This window comes from Amphibalanus amphitrite, unplaced genomic scaffold (assembly GCF_019059575.1).
Source record: "Amphibalanus amphitrite isolate SeventyFive unplaced genomic scaffold, NRLGWU_Aamphi_draft 000031F_arrow, whole genome shotgun sequence".
Lineage (NCBI taxonomy): Eukaryota > Metazoa > Arthropoda > Thecostraca > Balanomorpha > Balanidae > Amphibalanus > Amphibalanus amphitrite.
This window is the reverse complement of record NW_024881527.1, coordinates 1,495,695-1,509,379: the sequence shown is the minus strand read 5'-3', so window position 1 is coordinate 1,509,379 and position 13,685 is coordinate 1,495,695. Positions and strand designations below refer to the sequence as shown.

The window sequence follows — 13,685 nt, the reverse complement described above, 5'->3', positions numbered from 1 at the left end:
TTTTTCTTCAATAACTCCCGATCAAATTGAGCTAGCGAGTCGGGAAAGCCACCAATGGACTCAGGAAGACCTGCCGAATCGAATGATATGCGACATGACCTCTTTCGACCAGCTTCGTGACCTGGGGGTGCTGACCTGACCTTGACCTGAGGTCAATACCCTAAGTTGACCTGACCCGAACAAAAAGTATATCACTCGATGCGCCTGAGCTAGCTGAACACGATGATATCAAAATCGCGGCGCTACGGCCATTTTTGGCGAAGTTATTTACCAAAAACCGAACCCGTGCCTTAGATCACTTGACCTGACCTCAGAGGTCACCGGTTGACCTGAGACCCTTACAGCGGGTTCCTACCAGTCACTCTGCATTATACTTTGCCGCATACGACCACTTTACCGCTTAATTCTAGTTTAATTAGCGGTGCATTAGCGAGGTGGGTTCAACCAACCCCCTCGGCCGGGGCAAATGTAGGTCAGGCGAGTGAATTTGAGGAATTCTGAAGATACGATCGTGTTCCCCACTCAATTCTGCGTAAGATGCCGGGTTCCGTATCTACGTAACTTGAACGTAACGGATACGGCGGCCGCAAACGTAAATCGAGGTCCCGAATTCCCTATTCCTCAACACAGGCGGCAGCCGGTTTCTGGTCTGCGCAATATGGCCGCCACCGTTAGACACTACGGCCAATAGGGTTGAAGCGGCATTGCTCCCCTGTGATTCACCCGTTGCGATTCCGCGATATGCCCTCTGTTCGGTATTCAGCATGCTGCCAGTTTTCCCCATATTTGGAAGTTCCTTGTTGGCGTTCCCTGCCCTCTCATTGGTGAACCACGCTGACCACGTGAATTCGACCAATGAGAAGCCAGATACCGTCATCAGGCTGCCAGAGACCGAACAGATCAATGGCTTACAACCAAACTTCCCAGTACCTCCCCTAGATGGCTCTCTACGCCCTAAAATTAGAATACGAAGATATTAGTGAGGGATGTCGGAGGGATGATCCCGGCTCCGGCGGTATGTAGGGCCTTGACTCCGGCTACGACAATCTCCGTTCCGTCGTTTCCATCCCCAGGATACTGAAATCCTTCTCCACGCCGCAACCCCCACTCCGGGGCCCAGTTTCATCGCCTAGTATCCACTAACCTGTGTGATTGCACGCACATAGTCGTTGACTGAGACGTTGCGGGCCGCATAGGCGGCGGAACGGGGAGGGCACCGGGGCACCGTGCCCCCCTTTGATTTTGGCATTTTAACATAAGCCCTATCGGCGTTGCATGGAAAGAATGGGACCAAAATTCGGCAGTGTCCCCCTTAATTGAACGCGTTCCGCCTCTACTGGCGGGCCGAACCCATAACCCAAACGTTTCTCCAGCGTCTAGATGTAGCATGCCGCGCCCGTAATACACCTTGGACCCTGACGTGACTTAGCACAATAAACGACGATGCGATCGGAAGAACCATGACTTTAACAATGACAGCATAATCAATGCTAAATAGGTAGGGAACGAATTGAAAATAATGTCATCGGCACTAATAGCTGTCGTTTCTTTTTTTCGAGCAGAGAGCACTTGACTTGACATCGAATATGCGTAGTACGACGGTCACACTCACAACCCATCACAAGTCGACAATCGACAAGGAAAAGTCAGGCCACTGTTTGAATTTATATTTGTCGCCAATCAGTGCAGACTCGGCCGCTTGTCGGGCCTGCCCTCGACCTTCCTCTTCTCGAAGGTCTTCTTCTGTTGAGCTGTGCTCTTGTTATGCTTACGGGAGAACCGCATGTTGCGCAGGTACTTGGCATCAACCTGAAATAAAATCAAATGTTTATTACCTTACGCTACTGAAGGTTTTCGTCGACAAGTTACGCAATAAGTTAAAACATTTACCATAAGCACAGTAAGTTCCCATGCTACCACAAAGCATGTGTCAAGACATAACCAAAAAGGTCTGACAGCTAATCTTATAATTCAATGAAAAGCGTTATGGACAGAAGAAAATGGAATAGGAAGATATTGGAAAGAAATTGATACGTTTATTGTCAGCACGAAATACAGCAGCACACCAAATCAATTCGTCTCGCCGGTACTTCATATCGCATGACCATGGGAAAAGTTAGCGGCATGAATTTAGCTAGCAAAGCAATTATAATAGGGGTCATATTTTACAATAGGGGTATAATATTATAATATAATATTATACCGCAGATATATATTATATATCATAATATTATAATATATAATATAATAATATTATATCATAACAGGGGTCAGATCCCTTTTTCGCAAGCAGTTAGCGTAAAAAGCGTCCAATCGCGACACCCTAGTTACTCAATTTTACACATTCCCTGAAGATTTTTATCACCATGTCCCACATGACCTCCAACCTGCAACCTGTTTCTGAGGACATCAGCAGGCATGAGGCAAGAATTGCAATCCGGCGAAGTCAGCTTTCTTACGCGCGTTTCCATACTTTTTTGTGTGATTCCGAAAGTGTCGACAAGTGACACGTTTATCCCATGAATTATGGTAGATGTCATGATCACGTTAAGGTTAGGTCAAGGTCAATGACTTTAGATAACGTTGGTTCACTGCCTTGAGTTTTACATGGCCCTGATCGGCGGCCGGCTAGTACTCTTGCCGGCGCTCACATACGTGCTGGTTGTCCCGGCAACGGACTATTGACCAACGAGAAGCGAGGAAAGTGCAATGTCACTGCGATTTTTCATACATATACCTGTACCCCCGTAGCGCGCTTCTCATTGGTCAATAGCCCGTTACCGTGGCAACGTGCACGTATGTGTGCGCGGGCTAGCGCGCTAGCCGGCCGCCGAACAGCGCTCATGTTTCTAAGGAAGTTTTTGAAGGTGATTTCGAATTAATCATCCATATGAACATTTGAGAGGTAGTTTTGGTGCCCATGCACATGTTACGAGGCTATAAAATTTGTTGGTTAAACTTAACACCCATCATGGATACCAATAGCTAGCAGGATGTCTACTGGTTGGCCTGACCTGACCTACTCCAAAGGTACAAACTAGTGGTGTCAATCGGTTACCGAAAATTTCGGTTACCGAAAATATATGCTGACCGATTTGGTAATCGGTCGGTCAGGCCCCCCAAAAATTGGACACTTTACGTCACCCTGCCAGTGAAACCATTTTCAAAAAGAGAAAGTATTCCATTTTTGCCTAGTTAAAATGAAATTTATTGGGATGTTAATATAGAGTTGCAAAATTTCCCCCAAATGTCAAATGCCACATTTTGGCAACTTCATTAGCCATCCCACCCAGCAGGCAGCAGCCACCCATTGTCCAACCACAACTACAAGCAGGCTGATTTTGACTCAGTTGGCCCCACAAGTACACACAATTTTGAAAATTTATTCCAGTCTAACTGTTAAATTTCACCTGTAATCAAAGAAGTATTGCCTGCAAAAATCATTATACAGTCATCAAAAATGCAAGGACAAAAATAACTTGAATTACTGAAATGTGTTTCTGAAGACTGGACAGTTAGCACTTAGCACTTAGCAGTGATCACATTTACATTTCACAGGTGTTCTACTAAACCGACCGATTTGGTCGGTCGGTTTCCACATTCTCCTTAAATATTGCAGGTACCAACCAAATGTTTGAAATCTAGATGACCACAGCATAAAAACATAGGAATCTTGACAAAAACTACAGATTCGGCCCATGTCCAATTTCTGGAATCTTCCACATTCCAAACACAAGGAAGGATTTCGAAACAGATGCGCCATAACAGAGACTTTAAACCAGCTGATTAAGTTGCTGCAAAAAAGTTTTGGACTGTTACATGCTGACTCGTGAATTATTATTTTTTGATGTAAATGATCCAACACGATATTTAATTCTAATGAAATCAACATTGTGAGTGTAATCCACTACAAGAAAATTAATTTCCCTCCAATAACTCTACCAAAAGGGCATATAAATAAATATTACGTCATCATCATACATCCTTTCGTTAGGGAAGAGAGGATCTTAAAAAGTCAATCCTTGGTTCTTCTATTACTTTTGCGCCACTTTGGCGCCACTTTGTATTAGGGTTTGTTCCCGTCGCTCCTCCCAAAAAATCTCGGATGAGGTTGGATGAGCTTGGAGGAGAGCCGTTTCAGAGGAGCCACGGGAACATTTTCGCGAGGAAATCAGCTGTTTGCGGGCTGTAACGGTTGGCGATTTATGGCGCGCAAACATAAATCAAGAGATAATAAACGCTTTCTAATAAAATAACCATAGATTAACACGCGCACTGCAGGGGGGGGGGTTGTTTTCAACCCCCCCCCCCCTGTGGTTTTTCGCAAATCGCGAGAAAACGGCGGCGCGTAGCGCCGCCAAATTTTGCATACCTGTTCTCCCAACTTTTGCACACCTTGAGTAAAAATTTTAACCCCAGGTGACCTATGGTCAGGTCACCAGGTCAGGTCAAGTGACCCTACCTCGAAACGTAAATTTCGAAGTTTGCAATCCCACCAAGCCCACAGTTGTTGAGATATGATCTTGAAACCCACAGGAAATAGTAAAGTCATCACGAGCTACAACTTGTATATCTCGGAATTTTTATATCGATGACCTAAGGTCAGGTCATTTTTGCGACCGGCCCATTATAAGTCAATGGGAGAAATTTCAACTTACTCTGAATGCCATCCTATGACTTCAATACGCTCAGGATCATAGTATTACAGGTCCCTGTTGGTGATTTCACCGAAACATATCACTTATGACCTTTGGAAGGTGATCTCCAGGTCATCTTAGGTCACCTGAGGTCACCAGCGGTTTTTCTTCAATAACTTGAGATTGAATAAAGATAGAGACTCCGTTCGACGTTTATCGTGTTTTTCTCGTCAATGCGGATCGAATGATATGCAACATGACCTATTTCGGTCAGGTCATGACCTTGACCTGAGGTCAATTTTTCAACTTGACCTTTCGAGGTCATATCATATATCATTCGATGCGCCTTGACGAGCTAAGAACGATGGCGTTCGAATCGATCCTATGTCTTGTGTGCAAGACAAGTTATTCAAGAAAAACTACCGCGAAATTCCTGTTGTGAAAATCGTAACATTTTGTCTTCGGTGACCTCTGGTGACCTCGTTTTTGACCTGACCCAAAAATGATCTTAGTATTTCTTGTAGATCTCATCTCAACCTATCCAACGCCGTTTACCGCTTGTCGCTACGTTGCGCCGTTTTCGAGATCTCAGGGGGGGGGGGGGTTGTTTTCAACCCCCCCCCCTGCAGTTCGTGTTCGGCTCAGACCCGCTGCAGTGCGCGTGTTAATATCAGATATTACTATTTAAAGATATCCAATCGTCATCAATCACTAAAATCATTTCCACTTCCCTCAAATCTCATTTATAAACAATTCATATTCGTATTACGTGCGCCAAATGTGTCTCAGCAGAGCCTCCTCCAAAAAACCAACTTTCGTTTGGGATGAGGGAGGAGGCAAATAGTGGTGGTGAGATGTGAAATCAAGATGAGCTTGGAGGAGCTTGGAGGAGCGACGGGAACGACTTTTTGAAATGAGAGGAGGTTAGAGGAGCTTGGAGGAGGTTAGAGGAGCGACGGGAACAAACCCTTAGTTTTGTCTCTGCATATTTTGTTTTCTTGTAAAGATAAGAAAAACAAGAGATAAGACAAAGTGCCTGTTTATGAATTTTCATGTCATTTTTGGGACAAAATTCAAGCTCAGAGCTACCTAGTACCTGCCTTTTCAGCTGGATTTTCAGTGTCAAATTCTTTGTAGGGTATCTCAGACCACATCTCAAGGCTCAAGGCAAGTTTCCAAGCAGTTTTGATGTGTTTTGTGGTGTGTTGATTCCGCCTTTTCTCCTAGGGAATGTTGTCATGAACATAGGTACCTATTACCAACCATTTGACTTACTAATTGATCGTGCTTTTGCAACATGAATGAGCATTCTTCCTTACATAGACCACAGTAGATTCTTGACAATTCTAATTAACCAAATCTGTGAAATGCTGAGGTCCATGTGTTGCTACCCTCAGCAATGTAACTTCTACCACAAAATGTATTTTGCAGTGGCTAAGGATTGACTGAACTTGGACTGAAATGCCATTTCCCATTATTTTCCATCAGAATTTGCCAAATATTTTAATTTTGGGGTAGAGTAATAGCAAATAGAATTTCGGTCAAATTTCGGTCAAATTTTGGCTTGGGATTTATCGGTCGGTATTCGGTCGGAAATTTTCCCCAAATTTTGGTTTCGGTCGGTATCGGTCAGACATTTTTTGGAAAATGACATCACTAGTACAAACACATGATTGATCAAAACAAAACAAATGCTAAGTTCAGAATCAGGAATGTAGGGCATGACAGAAGAAATAAGCACACTACGTGGAGTCCAAGGAGGTCCCAAAATTCTAGGCATTTGGTACTGGTTGGCCTGACCTGACCTACTCCATATGTACAAACACATGATTGATCAAAACAAAACCAATGCTAAGTTCAGAATCAGGAATGTAGGGCATGACAGAAAAAAATAAGCACACTACATGGAGTCCAAGGAGGTCCCAAAATTCTAGGCATTTGGGCCAAGCTGCCATGCAAAGGCAAGCTGATTGTTAGGGTGACCTCTCACCTGAGGTAATGACCCCCTGGCCCAATGTAATCTTTTGCCTTGACACAACATCATAACCCTAATCTAGAAGGTAAGCCACTGGCCAATGACTTTAAATTAGCACCATCAACTCCCTGCTATGGTCCCAAACAAAGCATTACTTTTTGTGTGTGAAGTTCTAGCTCACTCAGTAGCTGGAAAGCCATTAGGTTCAATTGATTCCTTGCCTATTTGCAAGGGACTGTGAAAGTGTCTTGAAACCAGTGTCTTGAAATTGAGCTGATTTGGATGGGAAACAACATCCAAATAAAAATAAAATTTCACCATTTTCCATTATCATCAAGGACAGTTTTCCTCCCAATTCCACAAAGGAAGACTATCTGGGTTTATGCCTAAATTTCATCCTAAATCCTGCCTTATTTGAGAATAATTAAAAGCTATTCTTTTTCTACTCTTTTGGGACTCTTCTGAGTTCTGAGTCTGCTAGCCTGACCAAGAAAGCAATTTATCACCAAAAAGAAGCACAAAGTTGTTAACCAGTCTCCCCAAGCAAAATAATGACCACTCACGCCTTTCAGAGAAGGGTGGCGACTGCTCTTGATCTTCTTCACAGGGTTCCTGTGAGCCTTGTAGCCTGAAAAGCATGTGGAGGGTCAAAACCAATCCTGAACTCTAGGTATCAGTATGTAAATGAAGCATTGACCACAGCCAGACCATCATAGCACTTTTAACCAGCAACTTTTTATTAGGTGACAGCTTGTTTGACCATTGTCAAATTCAAATGGTCTGTGCAGTTCAATGATCAGGATTGAGAGGCCAAGTAACACCAGCAATGAAATTGCACATATAAGAAAAACAGCAGCCTCCAGAAAAAATGATATCAGCGCTCAAGTTCATACTGACATTCCTCCAAGAGGAGAGCAAGCTAGAATAATTACAAACCAACTTGCTGTTTCACCCCCAATTGAGCAATTTCATGAAATACAAGCATGAACACATTCACCATTATGAATGGTTTTCAATAAAAGGTATAGATCTATCAGTCACTAAAGACACCAGATCAAAGACCTATAAATCAAGGTCAAAGACATACAAATCAGAGTACCTATATTTGATGGGAAATAACTTCAGAATAATTCACACAGATTCCAGGGCCCTGTTCCACAATGTAATGCAAAAGTGCATAACACTGTGATGTTGTATTGGTCCGACATGCAATACAAATTATGCTCAACACTCCAGCAGTGCCAAAAACCAAGAGTACTTTGGGGCTGGATGGCCTGTCCTCTGGACGGGCTCAGCCCCGGTGACTCACTAGGGTGCCTGCCCAAATCAATGTCCCCCCTATATCCTATCATCCTCCCGGCTCTGAAATGGTCTCATTGGACCGAAAGGGCCTAACCCAACAAAACAAACAAAACAAGCACATCAGTGACATTCAGCGCAGGATGACAGGCATCTTACCCAAATGCTATCAATTATACTTACTCTGATTATGCGCGGTATGATTCTTGGACTTGGCCATGGCGAATAGACTGAACCTGCGGAACAAACTATGTGTAAAATTCTGCAAGTATGGTGAGAAAAACTAGGAAAATAAGTTAATAGGAAATTCCATAACATTAAAAAGAAATAAAAAACATCGGATGGCACGAAATACAATTAAATAGACAAAAACAACGACATCAAACTCACCTACTCACACGCGCACGGAAAAGGACTTATAGTGTTGGGTGAAATTGGTCGTAATTATATTGAATGAAAAATCTCATAACATCTGTATTCAAACTAAAATTTTACCTTAATTTAAATCAGACTTAATATCATGAAGGAATTCATTAAAACAAAAGCAATTTGCAGGAAGCCATTTAATAGTGCTGTAAAATAGGAATCATATTTTGTATTACCAGTACGAAATTGCAAACTCAGCCCGTAGTGTCACCGGTAGCATGGCAGTTACGTTTGCTTACCAGAGGCCAGTTTCACCAATAAAAAACAGACGGCTGCGATTCTTTTTTGACAAAACGATAGTCTCAATTGTCATTTACTGTTAAAAATTCTAATCGCCGACTTGAAAAATGTAATAACGTAGCTTTCAAGTGCTATATTAGGTATTTGGTCAGCAACTACTTTTTTTCACCGGTAAATAGGATTTATAGACTATCGTTTTGTCAAAAAATAATCGCAGCCGTCTGTTTTTTATTGGTGAAACTGGCCTCAGGTAAGTTCATTTGTAGTCTTGGCCCTTGGCCCAGCAAGAATATCAACTTAACATTACAGCCACAAGACGATCATCCGTTTTGACCTCAGTTTTTTTTTTCTTGTCCTCAGTTATTCTGGCGATGGCTACTGCGGTGCCTATCAGCGTTACGAGAGCTGGTGAATGAATGAACGAGAGGATATGAATGAAGCATCCCTGTAGTATAACCCCAGAGTGACTATTATCGCGACTCGGTCGTCTTCCTCATGTCCGCCTGTCGGGATGGGCCGGGCCATCGAGCCGCAGCAGGACCTGGGACGTGGAAATGGAAGCTGTCCCGAGTCGGACCGACGGGCACAGAGCGACCACTAACGTCAACAGGCACTAACTACCTTTTGCTCCTCGATCGGCGATTCCCGCCTGGTCCCCGACACGAACGTGCCAGGTGAAGGTCGTTGGGACTTGGGCGTGGGAACAGCGGAGACGATCTCCAAAACATCAGTCACCCCTGGCAGTTTCAACGAGCTTGCAAAACAATCAAAGGAAGATCTCCAGCAATGAGAAAATAATACTTGGAAGCAGCGAATGGCAGAGATACAGCAGAGCTTACCCCTTTTTTGCACCCTCAGCAACCATTGATCCACGCCTATACGCCCATATGGGTCTAGTGTGTGTTCTAGTGTGATCATTGAAAAGTGATACTTATAGCTCCATTGTTGAAATATACGGACCGCTTTATTTTGATGATGCATGCATTTTATAGCAAAGCCAAGTACATGTCCACATAAAACGGGAATTTTATTACGATAACAGGCTTTGTAGTCAGCGTAGTACGTCCGCGCCCGGAATCTCCATCGCTGCTTGCATGGATACAGATCTGAAGAACTGTTAAGCCTGGAGCAAGCTACGCGGCGGCCCTATCATATCACACGCCCGACGGCGTCACGTGCAGCCGCGCGAGCAGCCCCTCTGAGCGGCGCCGGCCTGGTCCCGTGGACCGCGTCACCAGTGCCACCAATTACATCTCCACCGTTCACTAGTCAGCGTTAGGAGTCATTGCTCTGTAGCGCGTCGAATTGGTTTCCTAGGCTGAGTTTGGGCGCCTGCGACCGTGATTCCTGTGACGTTGTGTTGCCATGCCGAACCCGCTGGAAGTCCTGACCACCGGCCCTGCGGAACAGACACAGATTGACAGTCAGTATAAAGATAGACCGAGTCAGCGTTGACGGATGGAATGGGCCATGATGGGGCATCGGGCGATTGATACATTTGTTCGCTCAAAAGTTAATGTAAGTGTATCTAACAGTGTTATCTTCTACACATACACCAGAGATGCTCGATAATACACAAGGGGAATTCAGCTAAACTGAAACATTTTCCCTAAATCTAAAAGAAACATATCACCACGTCAACAATTAAATAAATCGTGTTAACATACTCATTATCCCAACTTGATTTCAAGACCTCTCGGCTTTATTGCATGCGAAACCACTATACATCTAACCTAAGCAACGTTCACGACTATACTATCAGGGATTCCAGCACAATGCCGAGCCGGATGGATAGATTATGACAGCGACTTCTCCCGTTACCTCGCTCCGCCGCGCTGGCCCCAGGCGCCGCGCGCCGTCTCCTCCACGGCCGAGCCGAGCGTGGGGAACGCCTCGTCGCTGCTGATGTCGGGCGCCTTCTTGCTGTGCCAGCTGCGCGTGGCGCTGAGCCGGATGGGCTGCAGTCCGCCGCTCGACGGCGCCGGCTCCGAGCCCGGCGGCAGGTTTCGCCGGTGGGGCGGCACGTAGCCGCCGCCGCCCGTCTTCGGGGGCTCCGGGGCGGGCGCCACCGGTGCCGCCGGCTTCACCGGCTCCGGCTCCGGCTCTGGTGACGAGTCGCGCGTGCCTGCCAAGCAAACGTGACACGTTACGACCGCCTAATCGATATCATACCGATATCATAATGTTAACCCGCGCATGACCGGGGGTGGGGGTTCTACAGAACCTCCTCCCATTTTTCTGCAATATCTTCTAAACCGCTTGACGTACCTATCAACACAAACTTGCAGTACCTTCAGCCGCATTAATTTGACATCTTGTGTTCAAACGTCGGCTTTCAACCAACGTTTTAATTTTGACAATCGGCAGTGGTTTCGGAGATAGGAGAGGGGAGGGCTCTGTAGAGCCCTCTGCCCCCTCCCCCCCACACACACACATGGTCAGTCGCGTTATGAAGAATGCCCCAGTCATGCGCCATAATGTCATGAAAGCCATAATGTCCTACCATCCAGATAAGATATATTTCAATTCCATCTAGATGACATTGTCTTGAAAACCAAGGAAGACCCAAAAATGTCGCCAGCCTCAAGCACCATCAACAGGGAGCAGACGCTGCTGGCAAGATGCTTACCCCGCGTTCAGAATCTTTCGGACGACGCAGAATTTTCGTCGTCCGAGAAACTCCGAACGCAGGGATAATCTAGCAAAAAAAGAAGAACCATCGTTTTATATCACAGCCACACAACACCTGGCACTATTACCCACATCACATCATCAGTACAAACTAGGTGTAGGTGAGCAAACCCTGCATGGGTGACTTGAAAGGATAGTTTACTAGGCAGATAATATATTGCCTCTTCATTGCTTCCACTCCCATCTTGTCTAAAATGACTGAGTGATGAAACATAAACAGCCACAGATTCAAAACAAATTAGCCCCATCAGCCAAGTATGGATGATTCTACAGCAAGCACACAAAAAAAAGCTGTAGGTGCAGATACAGCTTAACTGTATGATGAGCTGCATGGTTAAGTGGAGCAGCAAAATGAGCAGCATGTGCAAAATGAGCAGTATGTACAAAATGAGGCATCATGTTATCTCACTGGATAACAGATAATATGGCAAACACCACAGGTAACTATCAAAATAGCATACACTCTTAAATCTTAACTTACCTTTGTCCTTGTTGCGGTTCCAGACACCAGTCTGGGCAGCAGTTGGATTGCCGTCGGCATCCAGGGCCTGTCCAGCACCTTCCCTCTCCTCCTCCTGCTGAGGCAGGTCCTTAATGTTGAGTGCAGAGAGGTCCACCTGGACCTCTTCCTCCTCCTGCCACTCATCCACCGGCTCCTAGAGAGTAAACACCAGTGCAGGTGTCATTGATATGTAAAAATGGAACAGACCCAAAGCAGGAAATTTATAATGCAAGGCATGGGAGCATCCATTGCAAGCCTGTCTCTCAGTAAGGCTAAATCAGCCCAACCATTACCAGTCAATAACATGTTTTCATTTTCATTTTGCTCACAGACTATGTAAATATTGGCAAAAATGGTTAGGGTTGGGGGCCTCACACTAGCTGTGTCAAATCTGTTAAACTCAACTAGAAGGACAATGAAAATAGCTTAAAGGGACCCTCCCACCTTTAAAAAAGTTTATGAATTGGCATGAAAGTGATGTCGCTCGGTTCAGAAAGAGCGAAAACGAATATCTACCAAATTTCACCGAAAAATATTCACCGGTTTTCAAGATACTAGACTTTTACTTTTGTTTACTTTTTGGGATCTCCGCTGTTCCTAGCGACTTTATTTAAAAGTGCGGCATTTGTTGCGCGCAACGCAGCATATACCACCGCGTGCTACAAAACGTTTTAGTCAAACATTTAACGGACGTTCGAAAGCCTGATGACGTCATCAGATTTAAGTGCCTATACCAATACATTGTGGCACTTATTTGCACAGATGTCAAAATCAAACTCAAATTTCTTTGCGATGAAGTAATTGCTGGAGAAACGGTTTTCACGGCACTGATTTTCAAAGAACGTCCATCAAGATGGCTATCTCAACTCAAATCTAATGTTAAGGTGGGACAGTCCCTTTAAGCTGAAGCCCACTGCAGCAGGTTTCAGCTTTCAAATCACGAAAATATCACAGAGGGTATAATGTACTGCGATAAAATAACCACTAGACTATAACTGTACTTAGCTTCTGAATGTTTAAATATGCGATTGCCAAGGAACTTTTAATACAAAAAACAGCTATTGCTCAATGTCCTGCCAATTAAAATTGAGGGTAGAATACCAACGAGATAACAGTCATTGGCAAGAAAACAAGATTGGTGTGCAGTTACATAATATTTTACCACCCACCGTCCCATACAAAAAGACAATAGGAAGGGGAAAAAGGGAAAAATTAAGCAAAAAATTATATATTTCAATTTTTATGATATCAAAATGTTAGCCAACAATTTCTAGATCAACTGCGCCACTTTTGCCTCAAAATAAAAAATAAGTTTTTACGCAACCACCCATGAGCAATCAATACCTGTATTGTAAAAATTTGATGATAAATTGAAAAAAGCCTTTTCACCTTTTTGTGGTTGGGGTCATCCTTTGCCAGCTGTTCCTCTCTCATTCGTTCCCTTTCAAGTTCCTCGCGTCTCTCCTTCTCTTTTTGCTTTTGCTCCGCTTCCTCGAGTTTCTGAGCCATTTCTTCTGGAACAAACTTTTTCGGCTTCGATTTTTTCTTGTCCTTCTTTGCGAAAAATCCCTCTAAGTCAGCCATCGTGGCAGGTTTATTATCCGACCGCAATATGCCGTCAGACGCCTGCAACACGACACCACTCACGAATGCTCACGAAAAGCAAGACGAAAAGGCTCGTGTTAGTTGCCCAACAGCTGATATCGTACGGGCTACCATATGACCCGTAATGCGTCAGCGTATTTACAAATTGCAACCGAGCTCCGCCGTAGGGTATTTTTTTCCGCCGTAGTGTATTTCACTTGGGGGATTTTCTACCATACATCTGCCTGAGCTTATGGTAATTACAATTTGTCCGCGACGTTCAAAAATGATGCACCTTTTTTCGCAGTATAGGATATCGCATGTGCATATT

The 13,685-nt window shown here is 44.4% G+C and overlaps 2 protein-coding genes across 3 annotated transcripts; both read right to left on the bottom strand.

Moving 5' to 3' along the window:
- Positions 1-1,652: 1,652 nt before the first annotated feature.
- LOC122368067 (60S ribosomal protein L29-1-like) lies at positions 1,653-9,686 on the bottom strand. 2 transcript variants are annotated; one of them, XM_043341705.1, is made up of 4 exons: positions 9,680-9,686; positions 8,095-8,147; positions 7,176-7,240; positions 1,653-1,809 (listed from the first exon to the last, which is right to left on the bottom strand). In XM_043341705.1, the coding sequence occupies exons 2-4, from the start codon at positions 8,129-8,131 to the stop codon at positions 1,681-1,683; spliced, it is 231 nt and encodes a 76-aa protein (XP_043197640.1). In that variant the 5' UTR covers positions 8,132-8,147; positions 9,680-9,686; the 3' UTR covers positions 1,653-1,680. The 2 variants fall into 2 exon arrangements, with proteins under 2 accessions (XP_043197640.1, XP_043197631.1); XM_043341696.1 differs by lacking the exon at positions 9,680-9,686 and adding an exon at positions 8,302-8,462.
- LOC122368062 (protein CDV3 homolog) lies at positions 9,584-13,503 on the bottom strand. The gene is made up of 4 exons (XM_043341684.1): positions 13,160-13,503; positions 11,750-11,924; positions 10,399-10,702; positions 9,584-9,976 (listed from the first exon to the last, which is right to left on the bottom strand). Exons 1-4 carry the CDS (start codon positions 13,352-13,354, stop codon positions 9,853-9,855), a joined length of 798 nt encoding a protein of 265 aa, XP_043197619.1. The 5' UTR covers positions 13,355-13,503; the 3' UTR covers positions 9,584-9,852.
- Between the last annotated feature and the right edge of the window lie 182 nt (positions 13,504-13,685).